This window comes from Silurus aristotelis (assembly GCF_946808225.1).
Source record: "Silurus aristotelis genome assembly, chromosome: 2".
NCBI lineage: Eukaryota > Metazoa > Chordata > Actinopteri > Siluriformes > Siluridae > Silurus > Silurus aristotelis.
Window position 1 is genome coordinate 26,503,282 of NC_139575.1, and position 25,730 is coordinate 26,529,011.

General features: G+C 36.2%; 1 protein-coding gene across 1 annotated transcript in view; it reads right to left on the reverse strand.

Moving 5' to 3' along the window:
* The window catches only part of frmd4ba (FERM domain containing 4Ba), a 45,697-nt gene extending 31,020 nt beyond the window's left edge, over positions 1 to 14,677 (reverse strand). Inside the window, exons 1-5 of the mRNA XM_083532236.1 lie at positions 14,532 to 14,677; positions 1,379 to 1,444; positions 1,141 to 1,235; positions 734 to 826; positions 386 to 470 (exon numbers count right to left, since the gene is read on the reverse strand). Coding sequence (XP_083388362.1) covers positions 386 to 470; positions 734 to 826; positions 1,141 to 1,235; positions 1,379 to 1,444 — 339 coding nt within the window. The 5' untranslated portion in view covers positions 14,532 to 14,677. The remainder of the gene's footprint in view (positions 1 to 385; positions 471 to 733; positions 827 to 1,140; positions 1,236 to 1,378; positions 1,445 to 14,531) is intronic.
* Between the last annotated feature and the right edge of the window lie 11,053 nt (positions 14,678 to 25,730).

Sequence of the window (25,730 nt, forward strand, 5' to 3'; positions counted from 1 at the left end):
TACATTCACTGCTAAGACATATATAGTATAACTAACTTTTTCCATCATTCGTTTTTAAATGCACCTTCTTGTATGTGTGTAGTTGTGTTGAAATTTCTCTTTCTATACTTCTATCCTCTCTTGTGACTTCATGTAAATTCTTTCTTTGTATCATTGGCTTTTATTTTTTACCAGCTCTACATTTGCAGTGTAATCTTTGGATGAATTTAATCAGCATGAAACTCCCAAAAAAAACAAAAAAAAAAAGAAAAAAGAAAAGAAAAAAGCCAAACTCACAATCGAAAAATAAAACAAATTATTTATTATAATAACATTTTGTATTAGTTATTTAAGTATATTAAATATTTCTAAACTTTTGAACACTTATAAATCATAAAGCACTCACATTATAGACAGAAGACTTTGCATTCCAGTAAAACAGCTCCACGGTGGTTGTCTCTTTCAGTAATATAATGCTTTCAACGTAAAACCTGTCAGACAACACACAGAAATCTTACTCTTTGGTGTTTAATAAGATGTTCACATTTCCATCTGTACTTAAGTATAAACATTATGTGTATCAGAAATAAATATAATATTCCTGCAGCTGCTGTTTTATGAACATACATCATATGCATTTGGAAAATAAATTCCACTTTTTTGTATGTTGCACAATAGCGCCCTCTAGTAGACGTGTCATGTCTTACTGCACAACTTTGTGAGACAACGCACAGTTTTAAAAGTCTACACTCACCTAACTTTAAATTTGAGCTCCAGAGGTCCAGTCTTTTTGGAGAAGTTGTGCTCCAGTACTCTTCGGTTTAGCTGCAGCCAACTAGTCTGGCCACTAATAAATACATCACACACAATACACTAGAGTAAATCATAACAACATATATGCATTTAGTTCTATCTGTCTACACACATTTAGGCTGGTTATCCATTCATCTTTTATGCATGGTCATGTATATTGTGCTTCCTTTATTTTCTACATTTCAATTAAAAGCAAAGAAGAAGTTCATGGACAGATAAATAGATGAACATAATATACTTTAAAATATGCGAGTACTTATTTTACATACATATACATTTACATATATGCTTAAATCCAGCTTAATGGTTATAATAATAATAACCATTAAACACAGTGAGCTCACTTACTTTGTGTCAGTGTATGAAATTCCAAAATACTCCTTCTCCTTCAGGTTAAAATGGGACGAAACCATGTCCAAAAGATCTCTAGACAGCAATTTTGGCTGAGAAAAATGAAAAAAAATTTTTTTTTACAATATTAAACATTTCCTTAAATGTTTAAGTGTGCTTTTATAGGTAATACAGCACAAACCTTCACAAAATGTACCCTTGTAAAGCCTTTTAAAAGAGATTATTAAAGCCTTACCTGGACCAGCAGGTCCAGCTGTCGATCATCCAGCAGAATCACCTGACATTGCCGACCTTCCGTCATCTAAAACAAAGAATACGAGGTGTTGTAACTAACAGCATTTAATGTTAGTGGCATTTGATAAAATGTTTATCTTTGTATATTCTCATGTGATCCTTAAATACCATTCTGAGACAGTAAAACACAAAGCCATAATCTAGGAGAAAACTAGGTTTACAAAAGAATCTAATACACTGTGCCCTCCACACTTTCATGTGTTAAGGGAAAAAAGCCTGATTTGTAAATACGTTAAATAATCATACACATGCAATGCACACACAGAACGAGAGCAAGGAAGAGAAATTCAAGTGCAGTATTTTCATAGCAGTAAAAGGTTCATAACACACGTTTCGTGCATTTTTGACTTAAACTTTGCGAAAGACCAAAACATTTTATTATTCTTATTTCCATTTAATTATTAATAAAAGACTCATGACAAACTTGGCAATCAAACGAAAAAAAAAAAAAACCCTCATCTATATTTTGCTTTTAGAACATCTATTGTGTGAATATGTAACACTGATGACACTCAATAATAGTTTGCTCAGCTGCCAAACACACATGTGACTGAATGCTTTTTAGAATATTTTTTATATTTCAGGATACATAATAAAAGTGATTAAGTCAAGTAAAATGTTTATTTAAACCCAGTTTATTTACGCAAGACCAAGTCCGTGATCAAATATATAAGACAATTCAGGACAATTCAGGACCTTTACAAAAGGTAAAAATAATATAATGTTTTACGAGAAGATAAAGTAAAAAGGTAAAATAATAAACAAAGCATTATGTTTGAAATAAATAATTGTAATAAATAAATGTTTATATACATAGAATATACATGTATGGCCATACATAGCAATACATAACACAAAAGTAAGTATACTTCTATACTTGATCTATAGTACCTGTTATTTTATTCTTCACTTGTACACCAGATGCTAACCTATTAATCTACCACACACACACACACACACACACACACACACACACACACACACAAACACACACACACACACACACACACACACACACACACACACACACACACACACACACACACACACACACACACACACAATTACTTACACCTTGGGGCAATTTAGTATAGCTATTCTGCCAACATACCTGTCTTTCACAGGGGTCAGAAGTTGAAAACTGTAAAAAAAAACCCAGAGATAACCTACATGAACATGGTAAGAACATGTAATACTCCCCACAGATAGGACTGAACCAAGAACCAAAGTGGCAAACTTTCTTGTCACACGGATGTGAAAAACTGGAGGAATGAGGAGAAAACTAGAAAACTGTTTAAAACTAGATAAAACCCAAGCACACAAAACCCAAACACACAGTCACACAGCTGTTTGAATGGTAGAACACACTCACCATTGGGTTTATTAAAATACTCATTCCACACATCCACTCATTCCACAGATATTTTTTGGCTTTAGATTTTTATGTGCAACTTAAAAATGCATTAAAGATAAGTGAATGGTGTGAGCACCCATTATAAAAATAAAAAAATCATTGCTGAAAAAGCTAGTGTTGTACACAAAGGCTGGTTCTAGCCAATTATATTAGGGTGGGCTAATACAAATAACAGGTGTGCAATCAGTGGTAGTGGCCCCAACACCTAATTCAGTTCTCCCCATAACTAATATTTACAAAATTAGAAAGAAATCGAATTCAAACTAAAACTGAACAGTGACGAAGAAAAAACTTTGATAACCTAAAACCTTCAACTGTATTTTATCTTTAAACTCCATAAATCTTGTTTTCATTGGATCAGAATAATTCACAAATGAAATTAAATTCTGAATCATCTTCTCAAACCTATTTTCAAACTCCAGTACAAAATCAGAACACAATATAAAAAGTTTATTTTTCCCATGTTTATAGAATTTCTTTTTTTACCTCAATTCATTAGCATCAGAACATTATATAACCTTTTTCTTTTTTGCCACTTTCTACCTCACTTAATTACTTTGGAAACAACAGCAACCTAAAACTTTATTTGTATTTATTTATATCAGTTATATCGATAATAACTTTTTTCTGTCTATCTTTTCTCACTCTATCTATCTACAGCATTTGTCTTCTGTTTCCTTTGGCAAAAATCCTTACAAATTCATCCATGTCTAAAGTATTTGTTATGGATTTCTCTATGGACCAAAGTCACTTCAGTAAATTCCTCTTTATTTTATGTAGCATGGTGTGACGATAGGGAGTTATGTTTTTTGACAGTGTGGAGAAGAAAGTCATGCAACTCAAGAAAAGCTTCCTTATAGTTTTGTGGATATATACACACAGTGGACAGGAAGGATTAAATGAGTGGCATACATTACCAAAAGCACACTATGGGTAATTAGCTAATATTGGCTGGGATAAAGCTTAGTTATTGAAATTGCTAACCGCCTGCACTGAGGCTGAAACAAGAGATGAGTCTGCTTTGGGGCACTTGTTAAAGACTGAGGAGGAGCAATGTTTGTGGTGGGTAAACTAAAATTAGCCGTAGCCTAATGTGCTAGCAGCAGCATCGCTAGAAACACATGCAGCACCTATCTTTGGGTAGGAGTGGTGCAGACTGATCATTGTTTACTGGCTGTAGGCTGCCATCCAATCAGAAGCTAAAATAATAAACTCAAACTTTGATTGGGTGGACAAATTTGAGTGGGCTAAGCCCACCCCTGCCTACTGCTGCTGCTGGCCCTGTTGTACACAGGTACACAAACATATTAAAGGAATACACCTGCTTTATAAAATCCAGCTCTGTGAATACTGTATACTGTATATTCTGTTCCACAGAAACTAAGGCAAACATAATTTTGTGCTATTTCACTGCATACCAAGACACTCCCCCTGACAGAAAATCTGCACACCTAGCCATACACACCCACACATACAATACACACCCCAACACCAATCGCTGGAATAAATTTAGCTGCTGTAAACTTCATTCATTGTCTTTTTTAAAAGAGCACCACAGAAATGTTTCAATTATCGTCTGTGAGGTTTTTTCTCTTGAACACATTTCGAGGAGATGTATTGCAATCGAAGATGTTGTATGACACAAGCGGATTGTTTGTCTGTCTCAATGTCTTTGTCTTCATAAGGCTTTCTAGCAAAAGTGTAAATCAATACTGACAAGCTGGTTGCCTCCTGAACTTTGTCCAGTAAATTAATTTCAATTTACTGAGCTAAGTGGATCAATAATTGCCAGCTATGAGGTTTCAGTTCATTAAAATCTTTTAATCAGCGTTAACTCTCTTCATTATGTCCAGAAAATTTAATATTATATCATTTTTGTATTACAGTGTACTCACTTTTTACAAACACGACCATTATCGTGCTTAATCCATCTTTTTCAAGCGAATTATAATGGCCTGTATATTACATAAGCTTCATTGTTTAAGTAGGAATTACTCACTATAGTAACCCCTAAGAGACTTCATACAAGTCTGAGTTGAACAGCTTTATCAAAGCTGCATTGTAATGGCAAAATCACACCAAATTCAACAACAGTCTCAAAACACAATACACACATAAAAACATATAACTTGCTTTATCATTGTTTTATTCATCATAAAATAAGGAATAAGAAATCTTGATTATGATTGGTCAGAAGCCAAGCTGTTTAATAACTTTCATTAATATCAGTATTATCATATCTAGTAAAGCTCCATCGTAAACCACAGAAAATTCTATTGTCGTTTTGCTTTCGACGTTTCCTTTTTGACCTAATTCTCTCCAAATTTATTACAACTTGTAAGGACTTTTTTGGCTAATAACGCCTTGCTCTGCATGGTTCTTTGAAAACAATTTGGCACATGTACGCCATTTTTAAAGCATTTTAATAAGCATGAAATGAAAAAATATATCAACAAAGCGAAAAAATTAAGAACTTTTAATGGAGAAATGTTACCTTGACCAGAAGACAAAAGATCTTAAGAAGGATTTTATACTTCACAATGCGGGCAGTTTTTGTGTTATGTAAGCTTAATACACCCCCAACCCCTCCAACCCCCACCCAATCTATTGTCCTTATCCACCACTCACACTTATCCTTCACTGATAAGTGCCTGTTTGGGCTGCTATGAATTCGTATGTATTCTCAGCACAGCAGATTCATTGTGCTTTTGTCAATCTATCTATGAGGCGGTGGCTCTGCCTGGTTCAGAGTGGTTTTTGCATCACCAGGGATCACCGTGTCACATGGAGAATTGCTATTACCAGTTGTTTTTGCTGTCACAAACCCACAAAGAAGAAGAATTTTCTCTTAATTGTTACTTATACAGTCACACAGCAATTCATTGTTTTTAGTGTGTATGTGTGTAAGGGGGTGCACCATGGTAAAAACAAGAAGGGGTCATGTGATGTGCACTGCTTATGACACAGGGGTCGACATCCCCTGAGGCCCATTCTCAGGGATAGATACTTCAAACAAAGCTCCCTCACAAGTATCCTCACCCCCAAAAAGACTGTTCAGACTGCACAAAAGCCCAAACTAGCTCAGCAGTGCTTTACTAATTTTCCTTATAATGCAACAATGCAGTGTCAATGACCTGAAAATTCTTAAATCTCTACTGATCATTTAAAAATAAATAAATAAATAAATAAATAAATAAATAAATAAATAAATAAATAAATAAATAAAGCTAACTACTCTACATTAAATACACAAACAGTCACCACTGGAGTCACCATAGAACAAATTAAACTCAGAACTGACTCAGTGACTCAGAACTACCAGCCCCAAAAACTACTATAAAGGTCTGACGCCAAACACAACATCTGGAGAGGCAATTGTCTGGATGTAGGAATATCCAACCCCAAATAAAAACTGTGAAGACAAGAAGACACCGGATTACTGAAAATTAAAATGTTAATAACTGGTTATAAAAGAAGAAATTATCTTTGGTGACTGACTTGATCCTGACATAAATATTCCTCTGCAATACAACATTATGTTGTTCACACTTTATGCCTTGATATTGATTTACCCAGCAAACCAAAGACTAACGACAATTCTAAATGCATTATACAGTGAAATTCTTAAATGATAAAAAAAAAACCTACCCTCGCTTCTTTAAGTTGCAGTGTTCTAAAAACATTCTGCTCAAATAATTCTTCTTAGGGAAATATGCAAACTGCTCAGTGCAATCATTCAAATCATTTAAACTGACAAGGATCTCATGGAAATCAGTTCTTTTTCCACAGCAGCTCTGAGGACCATGGGAAACATGGGAGCATCTTCAATCACTAGACACCAACCCCCCACCGGTGTTTTATCACACAGTAAAATTTCTTATCTTATCTTATAGCTGATGCAATGCTGATGATGCTGTATACAATTCAGCTCAATATTTCCCTGTCAAGACTTAAAATCATAATAAACATTCAAAATACATATCATAATAAAAAAAGGAACTTGTGCACTAGAAGATAGATAGATAGATAGATAGATAGATAGATAGATAGATAGATAGATAGATAGATAGATAGATAGATAGATAGATAGATAGATAGATAGATAGATAGATAGATAGAGGATGACATGCACTAAATGAACAGATTATGATTAATGAGGTACATAGCTGTCTAATCACAAAATCTTGATTATCATGACCCTGTAGTTAAAAGCTTAGCTTGTTACTGTCATACCTGATAAACATCTCCAATATGCCACCATGATTGAATTAACCTCCTACATGGCAACAATCCATCACTGTAGCATCTTCTCAGCACCTGCTCAGTAACACTCCATACTAACTGACTTCCTGAAGCTAGCATATCCTCCATGCCACACAGGAAGCCCAGGGCCATGTTTTTCCTGGAGGAAACAGTAAGAACCGATATTCTTGCCGGATTTCTCTTCACCTAACTGTAACCCAAAAAAGATTTGAGTTTGGATGCTGGTAGCTTGTGTTTAATGCTTCATAAACAGGCTGGAATCCAAGACTTTCCCCCTTTTGGACGAAAGAACCAGAGGGCAGGACCCAGAGCTTGCCAGTTCTGCCCACTTTATCCACACACACACACACACACACACACACACACACACACACACACACACACACACACACACACACACATATACATGTGGATTTAAAGTATATACACACACAAGCAGACACAATGACTGCCCCAGTCTTTCCGCTCCATCCACATAAACAGGCATTGTGGTTTCTTACTCTGTTATTTTCATGTCTTTCCAAAGCCTCTCACTCAAACACTGCATGATGGCTAGACATTAGGTAAAGATGTGCGTGCACACAAAGAAAAGATGTTTTGGTGCTTATGCTGATTAGCAGATAATGATGTCGAATGATGACTCCCATAGCTGCAGTTTTTAACGTTTTTTAAAACGTGCTGATGTCCTGCCATATATAATAATGGCTCTGAATGTTATGATGGGGTGTGCATGTGTGGGGGTGGGGTGGGGTCAGGGGGTTTGATGTGTAACTGCTGAGCAAATTAAACATACTTTTGAAGATATTTTATGTAGGTTTTCTAAACTTATACAGGGGTGTCATTTCCTCCAGACATCAGATGACTCCACCCGGCATATTCCGAAGGAAATCCTTTTAAAAATAACCTTTATTTCGCCTATCCGTAACATGAGGTTGGCACTAACACAAAGAGGTTCTGTGTATATTTTGACTTTTTTTTTTACAAGGAACTTCAGGAAAATCATTAAAAACCTCAGCATATTTGCACATGTGGGTAACCTGAACATGAAAAGTAAAAGAAAATTTGCCTTCTCATTCGCTTAAGTGGATAATCTCACTTAGATACTAAAGACATTCCTGTTCACAATTGACTCCTAGTGTGCATTCTTTTAATGCACTTTACATTATTATATAACTTTATAGTACACATTTGCAGAAGAGTAATGATTTATAATCCCACGATCCATGTAGCCAAGGGCTCACTCTTCCATCGAGCCTTCTTCCACATGATGTCTCAAGGAGCTTGCCATTGCCATTAGAGATCAATTTCGAGACAATATCTAAAAGCATTACTCCAATAACATTAAATTTAATTAATCATTAATACACCAGATAAAGGAATCATGGTTCTTCATGGGAAGATAAACCTTATATAATAAATATTTATTTCACAACAATGAAAAGGGTATTTCCTTCGTGTGTGCTACCAACCCTCAAATGAAGAAATTATGCATAGTCTCACAAATAAGAAGACCAACACATTCAACTTTCATGTGATGCATCTGGGAATCCATTTTCCCTCAGTTTGTTTTGTGAGAGCAGCCTCCCACTAAGAAGATGTTAGAAATTAAAGATTTGTACACACGCACTAATGTGTAGTTCCTAACTTTACATGATTCGTATGTTTGGGTAAAATACATATGTATGACTGAAACTGAGGAAAGTAGTATAATATACTAAACACAAACTTTGCTAGCTAAATCAGTGCACCAAACTGCTTTATGAATCCAGGCCAATCAACATATAAAAAAGCTGCAGCAACAGCTCTAATTTGATTTGCCCCAAATTGGATAATAACCCAGCGACCATAACCACACAACCCAAGCTGAGGATAACAGTTACATAAACAGTTATTCATTCACTGCTAATTTTGCTAATGATAAATGGAAGAATTAAGTATCTAAGATGTTTATTTAAAACATACAGAATATTTAAAATCCTAATACTGTCATATAAAAATGGCAATAATGGAATAGAGCTTTAAAAAAACACAATCAAAATGAATTAAAAACATGTTGTGTCATGAATCTTAACATACTGTTTTACACATATTTCATTTTGTATATAAAATAAGTACGATTGCAACAGTGGTGTTTGGACTAAATCCCACCAACATCTGTCTCTGTTAGGTTCTTGAATACTCATTTAGTCTCATTTGCTCAACAATCTCCTGCCTCTAAGTCTATAAGGTCATCCAAATAAGTAAATAATGTAAATTTAAACAGGTCCACTCTTAGGCACCTCTTGTTTTCTGGCATCTCACACTAACGTGGTGAACATCTTCTCCCCCAATGACCACCACAACAAGCAAGGTACAATACTGGAATGTGTTTTTTTTTGCTCTTAGTGGAATGCACAGAAGCTTCGGAGCAGGCTTGAACATGCCACTGTGTATAAACCAACATCAATCATTATATTCACGGTACAAACACAGTAGCAGAGGATCAAAACAAAGACTTACCCTGAAGCAGGTTGGCGTTTTGGGAAGTAGCTCCTATTTCCCGCTTGCAAATTAGGAATGAAATTCGGGAACCTCAGGATGGTTTCAAAATCTGTCACCATTGATAGGGCATTCCATGTTGACCACTATACAGTATATTTCAGGTATATACAGTATATACACACACTACACAACAAATGTCAAATGCATGTTTTACTGCTCTGCTCTGCACACAGATAAAGTCGACATCTTGGTGGACCTACGATGGTCCCTTTTCATTCACATATAAAATAAGTACATATAGTAAGTGGACTTGGTGTATAAGTATAAAAAAATTGCATTTTTCTATTATGTCTCTTTTTCCCTTTGCTTCTACACTCACAGCAACACTCTTCTGGCAAGTGTATCCAAATTACTACAGGTTTGGAACAAACCACAGTAGCAGACAAAGAGGACTATTGGCAACACTTTTCCTAATCACAGGGACATTTTTGATTCCACTGATTCAGGTGTTTGGAATAGAGCAGTCTCTCAACGTTTCAGCTTTCAAGAGTGAGGGACAATGTGTGAAGGAGGAGCAGGAAGAAGCCTGTTTGCTTCAGTAAAAAAATGAGCCTGTGTCAGCTCTCTGAGGTTCGGCTTGTAGTCGTAGACAACACAGTAGTGAGCACAGACCAAAACAAACACTCCCACATCCCCAGTTTACACACTTAATCCTTCTAAAACACATAGACACATATATACACACAAACACACACACTCACACATTCACACACATAGCACCTTTAGGTTGAAAGTGTACACTACTGTCCTTCTACAACCCCAATTCCAAAAAAGACATCAAATTAAATGTAAATAAAAACAGAATGCAATGATTTGCAAATCTCATAAACCCGTATTTTATTCACAATAGAACATAAATAGAGGGAAAAAAGTGTGTTACAAAGTGTTAAAAAAAAAAAACAACAACCCGCGTTTATTAGAGAGGCAGAGTTGCTTAGATTAAGAGATTACAATGTAAAAAAAATTAAACAATCTGTGAAAAATGTGTCTACAAATTGTGAAACAACTTTGGAATAATGTCCCTCAACATCAAATTATCAAGGACTTATCTCATCTACAGTACATATGATCATCAAGAGATTCCAAGAGAAAATCTCTCTGCGCAGGGGATAAGGGCAAAAATGAATATTGAATGTAGGTGATCTTTGGGTCCTCAGATGGCACTGCATTAAAAACAGGCTTCTGTAATAGAAATCACTACATGGGCTCAGAAACACCTCCAGAAGTTATTGTCCATTAACACGGTTTGCCATACCATCCACAAATGCAGGTTAAAGCTCTATCATGCAAAGAAGTCAGAGTGGTACCAGTGGTACCGATCGTATTCACTGGTCTGGAAGTGCCGAACAAACCCATTTCCTGGGCTGATACAGGATAGCTAGCTTCGGGGTTGGCTGACCTCTCCTCACGGTGTATAGCTTTTCTTGAAAATGTAGAAAATTGACCAAATCAATTTCTCTTCATCAATAGGCATAAAAAATCTAACTCAGATGTATGAATGTGTGCAGAGCGCTACACAAGTGTTTTGCCAGTCGAACTTGGCTGTAACAGTTTCCCTCTATCCAACCAATCAGAGGATGGAAAAATGCTGACTCTATTCTGGGCCAGCTAGCTGGTCCTGTGAGGCGAATATGAAATCTAATTGGTTAAAGAAATAGAGCTTTTTCTTAGGAGACTGTGATAAAAAGCAAGCAGAATAGACTTTGCAGGCCCTGGGTAGATTAGATTGACATGGCAGCACATGGAGGCTGAAATCTGATTGGACAAAAAAATTTAACATCCACATACACGTACTGGAAGCAGTGCAGCCAAGAGAAACGCTACGAAATGAAGAGAAAAAACTGTTGGGAATAAATTTATACAATTTCATGGAACAAATTGTCGTGTTTGTCTGAATATCAGTATATTCAACAGACAAACACACAATGAAGGCCGAGTGCACTTAATCACCGTTTTCTTCTTTACCCAATAACCATTCAGCAGTATATACACAGGGTCAGACAGCACCACCAACAGCACAAAACAACAATTGCAGGATTAACCCAATTCTGAACAATAAATACATAACACAAATATTAGAATTTAGGTTGTAAATGTAGGTTAGTGCTTCTGATAGTGTTTAGGCCAGCAGAGGAAATTTGGCTGGCCCTGACCGCCCACCACTGGTGAACATGATCCCTAAACATTATCCTGAATCGTATGTACAGGCTTTAAAGTAATATATATATATATATTGGCAATAGACTCTGGGGGCATGAACCTAGCCTGCCTGCAATCCAGACTTTTCACAGGTTGGAACATTTGCCAAATTATGAAACAAAAAAACAACAAAGAAACCCCAAGACTGTTAAGTAGCTAGAATCAGATACAAATGATACAACATTTTTCTCCCAAAACTCCTGCAACTGGTCTCATTAGTTCCCAAATGTATTCGGACAGATGCTACACAGGGGAAAACATAGCTCTGTTCCATAGCTCTATATTCTCTGATTCTCTGTGTGTGTACTAAACTTGCACAACTGTATGGAAATTGCACCGAACCGTGACTTAAAAACCGAGGTACATACCGAACCGCGAATTTTGTGTACCATCACACCCCCCTAATATATATATACAGTATATATATAATATATGAAATTTAGTTTTGAAATAGCTAAAAGAACTTGCAGTGGAAACACTGAATAGGTTGTCCAGTACATCTGTCAATTCTTGCCCGTTTTTTGTCTGGTATTCCTAGTTCAGCTGGACAATTCATGATGACCTCATACCCTGACTCACAGTTGTCCATCAGTGTCATCTGTGTGACCTCAGCATTGTAAAGACTCTATACATCAGGGGTTGTACAGACATATCTTTTCACTGCAATAGCAATTACTCTTTATGATACATGCTGCTAAACCTTAAGGGCTTATTATCTGTTTTTCAATATTGTGCTGTTTTAGGAAACACCCACAATGCATTGCTCAACCAAGTACCAACTGTTATTGCACAGATTAAAGCTGTAGAGGGCAGGAAGTCTTTCAATACGTTCAATTAATTGATAAAGTATTTAGGAATTTATTTATGTTCAACACACACTTACACATCCTTTTTTTAAAGGCTGTTCCATTGATAATTCTCTCATTTTCGTGATCACATTCACACAATGTAAAATGTGTGAAACTCTCACAGTGCTGAGAAGGAATCAAAACTACATCTACTGTACATGACTTACACAGACCTAAAGGGCAAGAATCTGTATGGTGTTTAAAATCCACACATTACACATGCATAAACACACATGTCCCAAGTCCATACTGACTGACTACAACCGCTTTATTACTTAATAAACTACAGATTATTACATCAAAAAATCCATGATGATTTGGGTTGAGAGTTAATATTAATCATATGCTCAGTTCAATAGTAGACTCTACCCTCTAAGTCACATTTTATTGAAGCTTTTTTTCATAAACCAAGTGTTCACCGAAAAAAAAAAAAAGTCTGAACAAGTCTGATAAAAGCACAAGAAGAAATGTTTTGTGCAGGAAAAGGCCCCTCCTTTTGTTAGTCGCGACAGCATGTCTGCCTCTGCCACTACTGAACCATTGAGATGTCCATATAGACTAAGATTTGGGGTTTTGCTCTTGGCATTGGGCTACAGAAAAGCACATCACAGAGCAAGCTATGAACCGTGGTAAACAGTGTGTGCCTAACACAGATGCCACTGAGCAGAAGGAGGAGGTAAACGATGCCACTGCCTAACGTCACTTGCATGCTGTCCCTCTGCCCCCGCTAATAAGGTCTCTGAGGGACAGCACAGATGCTAAGCTTTAGCAAGAAAGAAAGGCAGAATAGAGAGGAGAAGAAAAGGGGTGTTGGGTTTAAATATCACATGCAATGGATGAATAGATTGCCTTAGCGTCCCAGTATGGACCAGTATGACCTGAGGGGATATGCACCTCCCTGTAAAACCACAGTGATCTTTTCACATTCTATCACTTTATAAGAATATTTGTATTATTATTATAATATATGCAAATATATCAATAAAGAAAAACTTAAGAGAAAATATAGACATGGGGCAGCTGTTTAAAATAACAGTTCCTGCAAAACACTTGTTAAACTGGTTAAAACACTTTGTGTTGTAATACTACTACTCATGTTCAGTTTCGTTAACATCACTTGCCAACTAGGATTACAACTAATCATGGTTAATGGAATCATGAGAACGGTATGTTTCATCAAAACCTAATTTGAATGCCTATTTAGTCACTCAGACAGAAGATGGGACGATACTCAGTGTGTGGGCGGAAACACACACCATGTTAGAGTTCTTGGTTACAAACACTACTGTCATTTCAAATATTTATATATCTATATGATTTAGAAAAACTCTAATTACTATTAAAAAATACATAATATATGCACATATATGTTAAAGGGTATGTACATTGAACATATATATATATATATATATATATATATATATATATATACCAGAGTATCCAGTATGTAGCAATTTTAAGTTTCAAATCCTCAGAGTTCTTTTGCAATGAGGTGCCATGTTGATCATCCAGTGGTCAGTATGAGAGAATTGTACTCAAATTGTTTTATACAATATACAGAAATTTGCATGGTCTTGTCAAGAAGGAACCTAATAAATAGGACATGTGGCTTTGATTGGTTAAGTGACATTCAGCTTTTATCACTTAGGGTGTACTCACTTTTGTTGCCAGCTATTTTGACATTAATGGCTGAATGTTGAGTAATTTTCAGATGACAGTAAATCTATACTGTTATACAAGCTGCACATTGACTACTTTAAAGTATATCCAAGTTTCATTTCTATTGTATTGTCTCTTGAGAACATATAATAGAATGGAAAATCATATACCTTTACAGTCTGTTGATGATTCAATTCAGGTATTTTCAAAAGTTGAATTAATCTGTCTTTAAAAATATTGAAAAAAAGCTATTCTTAATAATGGATTCATTTATTTAGAGCCATCCCTTCATCACTCTTAATTCTTAACACATTTTGTTACAAGAACTGTTTGTGCTCCACTATCCTTCTTCCTGTTGACTCAGATGGAATGCTACTTTGAAATAAGGAAGTGTTGTCAAAACACAAATCAGGACTATGCAACACCTCACGCTTATTACAACACAGCATGCTTATTTAACTGGGAAAATGCTGTATTGCATTAAGTTGACTACATCAATTTATTTGACCTTATTAAAAATTAATATTAATGAACTGGATTTAATCAACTAAGAGAACAGCTAGGAGAAGGAAAGCCTTTACCTATAAAATTCATGTTTAATAAACTTTTGGGAAGCTCATGGGAAGAATAAGGCCAAAGTCCACTTCATGTCACAACAAATGTGTCAAGGGTTAGGCACAGTACATCCACTAAGCTTTACTGCTTTGAGTGTGCATTAGGCTAAACCTTTCCTGTCAAGAGCCTCTATATTGTTTTCCCTAATATTGCCAAACATTGTATTTGCATTAAATTGCAATCACATTTAAATTGTATTTATTTACCATTTTCCACCAATTTAACAATCATGAGGGTTGTAAACTGTTCCAATCTTTGTGCTATTCCTATTTTTATCACTATAACACAATTACATAAGGTATAATCCACAACTGGGAGTGCATTGTGTGCTTCATGCTCAAAGTGGAGGCAAACGACCACCTGATACGAAGCGGAGTGCATTAAAAACGTATAATGAACTTGCCAATGAACTTGGACTGTTTGCAACTGTAACTGTATGGTACTTTGGTTGCAATTACATTTAGGTGATCGAACTGAATGGAATGGTTTGAACAAACACCTTCCAGCCAATTAGTATCAGGCATTCAGGCAGACTATTGTACTGTTTACAACCTCATGTATTTGCAACATTTGGGGTTAATTAAATGTTTTTTTATTTTTACTGTTGTTATTATTAATATTATTATTAATTACATTGTTATTACTGAATGAATTACTTTATTTTAATTGAGCATATGTGCCAAAGTTATATGGCTACATAGGTTTACCCTACATCTAAACTTTGTTCTTTCGAGGTATCACTAACATTAGGTCACGGTTCATCACCTTTCTCCACACATAGTTATTCCCTCATCATCCTGGAGTCAATCGCACTGTATATAGAGTCAGCTCATATTTAACAACGTTTAGAGTTTGGGAGCAGTGGTCTCAGCATCAGGTTTCAGCTCAAGCTCAGGTCATATTGTTAGTGAGACTGACACCATTGTGCTCTAGGTCATTTTCATTAGCAGACAAAGCTATAGCATAGCACAGTGCTTTCTTTAAGGGCAGTAAAAAATGGTAGAAGAGGAAAATACACCACGACCTAGTGTACACCTGCGGCTGGTGCAACTCTACACCATACACTGCAACAGTATTCTTACACAAGATTTAAAAATGTGTCTATGGAGGATATTTTTACATACGTTTTTAGCCTTTTCAACCTTTTTCTTTTAACTTCCAGTCCTGTGTGCTCTTACGATAGTACAGTCATTATGAGATCCTCAGTGACATGGCAAAATGTCATGGCACAATTGTGTAAATGGAGTTAACAAAAGAAAGGGCTGATTCATAGCAGGAAATCCTGTCTCATCATCTCTGGATATTTCATTCAGCAGAAGAGAATGCACGGGTCATTGGGTATTGCGAAATGCTCTTCTCTGAAATTAATTATGTTTCCACTGCACTGAACTCTATACCGGGTAATCATTTTCTAATGAAGGCCTGAAAAAGTCAGCTAGTTCACATTAAACACTATGTGGGGTCAATGAGGCTGTCAGGCACAGGTGATCTTTTTCTTCTGAAGTTATCTTCTCAAAGATAACCAAGCCGGTTCTAATCAGAAGGAATATCTAGCTCTGTCAAAAGGCCTTCTAATTTGGTTCAGTTTTTGAACCAAATTAGCACAACCCTACACAGACATGTTCCAAAATACAGTGAAAAGCCTACCCAAAAGAGTGGTGTTTATTACAACTGCAAAGAGGGTGCCCATGGTTTTTAGAATTTAAATGTTCAACAAGAACATAACAGGTGTGCTGCTTGCCATAATAGATGGGTTTGATTTCATAACCTTTTTTTGCTATATAGGGTCTATCATTGTCTCATGTTTCGAATCAGATATAATCTAATCTCACACACTCTTTTCAGACAACAATTGGCAAAGATTTACAAATAGTGTTTAAAAAGGCCTGAAAAATGTAATTATTAAAGCAATTAACATTCACAAAGTTGTAATTTCTTGTGAACAGTGAGATCAAACAGGTAGCAACAATGATGTACAGTGGCAGTGTTAAACTTCTTTTGAATTTACAACAGCTAATGGTCAAATTAACAGCACGACTTTCAACCAAAAGCCTGCACTTTATTCAGTATTTGGCTTTTGACTCACCCCACAGTCTAGTCTGACTAATGGTGAGAATATACAACAGTCGAACGTGGTCAGAAAACCTTGGCCTGAGAGCCTGACATTTTTGCATGCTTCTTTTTTCCTGATTTACACACACCGGCAGAGACAGATACAAAGGAAATACAGGAAAAGGGAGGAGGGGTCCTCTATCTCACTCCCACTCAGTACAGTTTACCTCTCCTCCCCCACATTTAACTAGGCCTATTCATCAGGGACATTGCACTTTACCCATGCTGCTCTATTGATTTCTGCTGTTTCCAGACTGTAGGTCATGACTGCTCCCTAGTGCCCTTCTGTTTCTATATACTCCACACTAATGTCTCTCTAGAGAGGAAACACACTTACAAATACACACACTGAGTAGTGGCAACGTCTATCCCATCATCGATGACCCATCCTGCTGAGGTCAATCACTATGGAATTAAATTAACAGTTGCTATTATTTAGATTCTACAGTGGCACCATGTGTATGTGCGTATATTTAGGTGTTCGTGCGTATGTCCTAGTGCGGTACAATTCAGTGATGGATGAGGTAATTACTGAACAAATCATCTTCATCTTCATCTTCATCTTCATTTTCCCCTCTAGTGCATCAGGTGAATAGCAGACAAGCTACTGGGTACTGTAAGAGACAGAGCAGCATGCTTTGTTCTCAGGGTTTTCTGCCAAAGATTTATACTGATTTATAAATGAACTGAAAAACGATGCCAGAAATGCAAACACCTGAAGCTCTACAAGAACAGTCTAACCCACCACTCAGAAAGGCCATAAGGCTTGAGGCTACTGCAGCTACATGGTATATTTTCTTTGATTCGCAGGGGAAAAAAAGGCAGTGAAACCTGTTTTAGAGCCGATCCAAGAACATAAACCGAGAAGGAAAAAAAAAACAATGGAAAACTCAGCCGTAAATAGACATCAGAGTGCAACAAGTAACAAAGCAACAAAGACTTACAGCATATTGTAAATGTTTGGTTTGTTTAGCTGCATTACAAGCAATGGGCTTTGAAATGCAGGCTTACATTTATTCTTACAGAACAAATCACCAAAAAAGGCAATGCTCTGAAATCCATTAGGTAAATAATAGATATCATTGGGGAATGCACAGTTTTTAGAGGGGATTTGTTAACAAATGTGCAACCTATTGTTCCATAAACATCCCTGCCAAGAGAAGTACAGCATCCCAGAGGGATCCCACAGCAGCAAAAAGCATCTGCCATCAAGTTGCCTCCCGCACACACACACACACACACACACACACACACACACACACACACACACACACACACACACACTCACACACACTCACACATGTGCACAAGGTAAACCAGTGTGTCACTTTGAATTAGCCTAGAAATCATTTGAGTGACTAATATAACTCAAGAGACTCACAGATAAAGGAGGGTATTAAAACAATTTTTCATGTGTCCATGATAATAATGTAAATCTGTCTACTAATCTTGGTCTACAGTTTTTCACTGAAAGTTTAATCAGACATTAAGGCAAAACACTTTTCATGAAATTTATATTGCAAGGATTAAGTTAGAAGGTTTCTGCAGTTTGTTCTTTTTTTAATGGGATTAAGATTAACACTCATGGTACAGCTACAAATATATATAATGCATTCACTTGGACATGTTTTGTATTATTGGAAAGATAAACATTTTAATATTATTGATAAATACAAAGCAAAAGGGAGCAAAGTGGAATAGAATGATAACAACAAATCTTTTTCGTCAATACACTGAACATCCAGTCAATCTCAACAGTCAAAGACCCGACTTACATCACAAGGTGGTCATTTCTTTTTAAATCAAGCCCAAACCCTGCAGCCCAAACAATATGCAGCAGCACGGTTAATTTGTTCTCTTGAATAATTCGGGGACCTGATGTGACTGCGAACAGCTTGTCTTGTTTTACACTCTTGCTGTAGGCCCACACTGTCCATGACTACAGTTCATAACGTAGCCCAGGCACACTTTAACCGATTCTCTTTAAGTGACTCTTCCTCATTTCCGTGTCCCTTTAGGCCATTCCAGCTGTGACCATTACAGGGGACCTACAGGGCTTCAAATTGATTTCCACTATAAACCTGAAAGCCTGCTTTTGTTTCAGTAACAGACTTTATGGCTCTCCAGAACTCAAAGTCACGCACACCCATGCTGGTCAAATCTATAAAAAATATAAAAATTGCACACATGGATTCCTGCTTCTACTATAATTATATACTCTACTATATACATTATATCATTCATTCTCGATTAGGATTGTGTCCTTTGTGCAGAGCCTGCACTTGAAAACCTGTCCAACCAGAAACCTGTCACCATAAATTTGCTCATTTGTCATATTAGTCATCACAAACAAGACTGGATTTACAACTGTATCAAATAACATTTCACTTATCTCAAATGTGTGAAAAAAAAAATGCTGGAAAAGCAAACAAAGTGGCATCCAATGCCAAATAAACACCGACTTTACACAAATCCCCTTCATGCTGAATAGGGCATATAATAAAGTCTACATAAAAAAAAAAAAGGTTGGATTTTGGAGGCTTTTGTTTTAAATATTAGGAGAATGACTTCTATATTTGAGACCATTAATGTAGCCTGGGAGTCCAAAAACTCATGTGTTTTGACTGGGTTTTATTCTTTTGTGTCTGTTAATAGCTTTATTGAATAGGAACAGCTGACCGCATTAAAGGCAACTGAACATCCGAGCCCAAAAATCTGCACAATGCCTGTCTGCTTTTGTTTTGTTTGTTTAGGTGTGTGTGTGTGTGTGTGTGTGTGTGTGTGTGTGTGTGTGTGTGTGTGTGCATGTGTGTGCTCTTTTCATAATCAATATAATCCTACCCTCATTACAAGCCTGCATGAAATGTAAGGAACGGTATGTCTGCCCTCAAGTAATGCATCACCTGTGAATTCACACCCGAATCCCTGATGGACTTTTCTTTTCTTTTTTAAGTGTGTCTCCTTCCTGTTGCTTACACAGCATGCCTCTGACATCATCTGCTTCAAATATCCCAATCCTTTCCAACACTTTCTGTAAAAGATCAGTTTTATTAAGACTTGAGGACACTGGTTTAAATCTGGTCTGCGCTCTGTCAGCTTCAGACACAGACCGGATGTCACATGTCCTCCGTTCTCCTATTGTTTGTCTTTCCCAGGAAACGGGAAGTTCACCACCACAGCCAGGAACACTGAAGGGAAAAGTCAAGCTTTTTCATAGAGTTTGGGTCTTTAAAAAAAAACACCACCACTCAAGACACTCAAGACCAGAGGGTTTATTTAACATCCACTATGTGTCACTCCAGAAAAAACAAGAGCATGCATGCCTGGTGCAACACAGGTTTTTCCTTAAGATTTGCTAAGTGTTGTGTGATTGGCAACCTGGCACAAGATCATATAACAACACAGCTTTGTAATGAGCTACAACAGAAACATTTTTGTTGCCATGTTTCATAATCAAATCTGCTATTTTTCTTCCATCACTTCTTCGATACCATCTGATAGATTTCAAGAAATACTACAATAAAAGAGGAAAGTCAATCTTTTGTCTTAGTTGTCATTGTGTCCTCTTTCCCAGTTCTCCAGGCAGATCATTTACTTTATTCAGTGTCCGGTTCATCCATAAACTCAAATCGTTTTAATAACACTGGGCAGTGCAATACAATACATATAACTACGTATACGCCTATTAGATCCTGCATGTCAGGTTTTTGTATATTTTGTATACAAGTTGTATATGAAAAAAAGCAGCTTGTCTCAAAGATAACAGAACAGATAAGACACACTTTAAAAAATAAAATCAAAAAGTGTCTTCTTGGTGGCAACTAAAGCAATAAAGGTGGCGATCAGTGGCAGTGAGTGACAAAGCGCGCTCACCTCTCAGATCTGTTCCAGTCCAGTGTCAGGTCCCGGTATTGTCTTTCTCTCTTCGCCCGGCTTTATACTACAGCCTCATATCCCGTAAGGAATAAAAGCATGAGTCGGTAAGCAGTCATTAATGCTGAAATTGGAGCAAATAAAAAGAAAAACGCAATGTGAACATACAATTATTCCCGATCGCTTTTTTTGTGTATGTTAGAACGCAGGATCCCGTCGCCACGGTCGCGTCCCATTCACACAAAAGCGCCTGTTCTCCGCCCCTTTACCTCTCAACACACACACACACACACACACACACACACACACACACACAAACCAGCCCGGTCTCCCAGTAACGAGTAATTGACAGAGGACTGAAGTAACGAAGTACAAATACTTCTTTACTGTACTTAAGTAGATTTTTCTGTTATCAGTTCTTCACTATTTATTTATTCGACAACTTTTTACTTTTTCACGCATAAAATATTTACACAAATATCTGTACTTTCTTCTGTTTACATTTTCAAACCAGACTTTAGTTTTAATCTATTTGGTGATGTTTTTACTTTTTATTGCGCGGCTTTTTTTCATCATACCACTGGTGTATTATTTTCTGGTTATCACACACCACAGACGTAGGCTATTAAACAAAGACAACAATGAGCAGGCAACATGAAGTACAGCATGACTAATGTGGATGAGACAGAGGGAGTCAGCGACTGAGCATGACTGAGAACATGATCATCATCATCTTTTCTCTGATTATGTCCTATCTGCTGGGTGTTCAGCCAGGATACATTTATTAGGTAACTAAATTAGAAATTCGTTTTGTATTAATATATTAATTAGGGGTGTCAAAATTAACGCGCGATTATTAACGTGCGATTATATCGGTATGACCAGTTCTTTGATTAAAAATATGAATATAAAAGAGGCGAAATTAGAACCTTCAGCACAACACACGTTTATTCATGACGTCCTTTCTTTACTCGGATGTATAAAAACTATTTATTCCACTGAAATGTTTTTTATAATCAGTAAACATTTGTTTTACTGATGCGCCCAGTCTCAAATTAGCACCAAAATCCGCCATGATGCGCACATCCGGCAATACCTGGGGTCGACAAACGCACTAGCGCGTTTTGTGGCATTTTGCTCTCAAAACGAATTAAAATTACCGTCATACACATGAAAGCAATACATCATTCAAAACTGTAAAGTGTCTACTTTTATATGTATACGATAACATCTAAACATTGTGCTTTTGTAAAATAAAGAAGACACGTGTGGCACTTTCTGTCATCTCTCTTCACAAACAAATAAAACAACCTGAATCTCAGTGAATACTTACCTCACAGGCATAATAAATATATGAATAGAAAGCCCAAAATGTCTAGTTTTCTACTAAATAAATCTAAAACATATTCTCTGATTATATAATCTATATGAAAGTTACTGTTTCTTTGATATCACCTCATTAATCTTCCGTGTGGAAACATAGCAAAGGTTCCGTTTGGTGTCATTATGATTTACGTAATTTAAAACACCATAATTTCTCGAAAACATTTACAAGAATATTTAATCTTTCATTAAACATTCATTTGCATAAAGCATCCATATTTGTCCATGCTGATTAGAGTATTCAAAACTTGAAAAGTATATAAGGTACATTTTAAACAGATAAAAATGTGTGATAAACGGCTACTTTTACTTTAAGTACATGTTAAAGCCCATCATTTATTACTTTACCTTGAGTAAAAAAGATTTGTCAGTACTTTAACTTTTACCAGAGTCTTTTAAAACGAGTATCTCTACTTTTACTTTAGTGAAGGATGGTGTATTTTTGCCATCTCTGGTAATTGACAACAGCATAACTCATCTAAACCAAATATGAACAATAAAACAATATAATTTTATAGAACTAAATATTAATACACTTTGCATTTCTAGAGTTTTCTGGGGGGTTGAATTCTACCTGTGTTCTGTGTATGTAATGGTTAGGAGCATTTTGTAAACAAGTGAACATTTTGTGCAACATTATTAATGAGAGTATACGTATAACACTATAACACAATAGTACATAACATTATAACACAAGACCAGTATAGTAAAGCCACTTTACCATGCACTGGCTTATTTAGTTTTGGTGCTACCATTCTCTATGTAAGCATATATTCAAAAAGGAGGAGGAAACCTGAGAACCCAGAGAGAGCCTATACAGACTTGAGGAGAACATGTGTATAACTAAGGACACATCCTGAGGTCAGGACCAAAACCAAAGATTCTTAATACTGTATATAAACTTGTATCTGTAATTTCACAAAAAAACCTCAATAATTGGTTAGGCAGAGTGATTGGTTAATGTAGTATACATGTAAGCCAACTTTGACAATAATGATTGCAACAAGGACGTTAACAAAGATGTGGCATATACCTACAAAATTTAGGATAGTTAGGACATGTGTTGAATAATTGTGGTAAAATGACTGTGAAATCATACCAGTGATACAAATTCAGACCTAAACTCAACACAAAGCCATTTTAAAATTTATTATAAGATCACCTTCCAGGTATTAACTTTAAAAACATGAAGTAACTCAATGTTCAAATCAGGAAATTTAATTAGGGTTTTTCTTTTTCACTGCTAAAACCATGTTGATGTTTAATTGAAATAACATGGTTCTTATTGCTCAAAATTCAAGATCATGTAAGCAGTCTGAAAGTTTTATTTCATGTATAATTTATTGCTGAAAAAAATACAATCTTTTATGAATGCCACTCTGGGGGTAATTTTAGCCAAGCAAAAAGTGCAAACAATTTTGGGCAGATTATTAAACAATAAATAAACGTCAAACAAGCATAATGATCATAAATTATTATTTATAATTTATAATTATTAAATCAATATGGAACAGCTTTTTCTTTTAGATTTTTTTCTCTTTGGACTGAACTTACAGACTTATAAACATAAACACTGCAGTGTTGCTTTATTCAGTTTTGATTGCCAAGTATCTTCTATGTTTGGTGTGATCTTCAGGACTTCTGTGGCAGAAAGAATCTTATTCCATGGAAACCATGGGGTCATGTTACCATATTGGTATTTTTAGGTAAGAAATAAGCAATAAGGCAATTAAAACATGTCTGTGACTGTATTTTATTACAATAATCTAATCTGAGAGTCTAGACCACCAACGATGCTTCTATTGTTTTCTTTTCAAGCAGTTTTCATTACAAATTATATTACTGACACCAAGCTGAGTGCAAAGCAAAATCTTTTCTCTCAAATATTTGGCATTTCTCCTTTTCATTTAAAGAACATGCACTTGAGCTGGCATGGACTTCACATGTTTGTGCAAAATTATGATTAAATTTGACTAGGAATATTATTTACATTATTTTATTATATGTATTAAACATTTACTTTCTTTATTTTAATTGTAAATTCTGTTTATTTATAAATATATCAATTCTAACTGTAAAAGAATTTGCGAAAACAGGGGGAAAAGATCTAGTCCCAGGCTATATTTGTCTTATATTTAAAATGAACACTGCTTAGAATTGTACTGGTTACTTTACTGTGTGACAGAAAGGAAAGGGGCTATTTTTAATGCAATATATGTTTTATTGGACAAACCAGCAAAGACAAACCCAAAGGCAGCGATCAGACTAGATAATCAGGCAAAAGGTTTGGTGATCTACAAACATGCTGAACTTGGCAAAGGCAACATTAAAAAGAAGCAGCTCAAACCCGGATATACAAAACATAGGGAAATAAGGCTCAGTATAATTGTCATATCAAAACAGGAGCAAGACTCTGTTGGAAGATCAGGATAAGGCAGTGAGTGTTATCGTAAAAAAAACAAAAAACAGATTGTATTATGAATGTAGAAGAAGTTGAGCAATCTATTAATCCAGTCTATAAATGCAATTTCCTCCTCCTCCTCCCCTTTACTTTGCAAACTTACTTACTTCTGAGATACATTCAAAGAAAACCATTTACGTTAATGGCAATTGCCAGACAACTTTATCCACAGTAACTTACAATTATGTCATTTATACAACTGGGGATGGGGATTTTGTCTCACAACCTTTATAATCGGAATTCCAACATCTTAACCTCTTACAACTTGCTTAAATATGTGAGGAAAATCTGAAGTTTTCATAGGAATATTGAGAAAAATGTCAAAATACTGACGTGTAGGTTTTCACAAAATATTGAAGTATAGAGTTTCTCAATAAAGGGTCCCCTGGTGGTCTAGTGGTTAAGATGCAGCGCTCTCGCTGTTGCGACCCGGGTTCGATCCCCGGTCAGGGAACCATCCCCAGCCACTCTCAGTGCCGGTCCCAAGCCCGGATAAATTGGGGAGGGTTGCGTTAGGAAGGGCATCCAGCGTAAAATATATGCCAAATCAAACGTGCGGAGGATCCGCTGTGGCGACCCCTAACGGGAGAAGCCGAAAGAAAGCACAGAGTTTCTCAATAAAGATTTCATGTAACAACATATACAGGAAAAAATAATGCAGGAATGTCAGAATTGTGTGATAAAATAAGGGTTACTTTTTGGAAGGGCAGGGGTTTAATCTTCAGTATTGCCAAGCTTGAGGTTAAGGCCCTTAACCCATTCTGCTCCAGAGGTGCTATGTCATGGCTGACCAAATGTTTAAGGACTAGTAGCCTTGACTGATCCAGCTCAGTGGTTTCACACTTAAGAATGCACAAAATTGCCTGCTCCTGCTCTAACATCGATAATCATTGACTAGACAATGTGAAGTAATGACTCTCTTGTG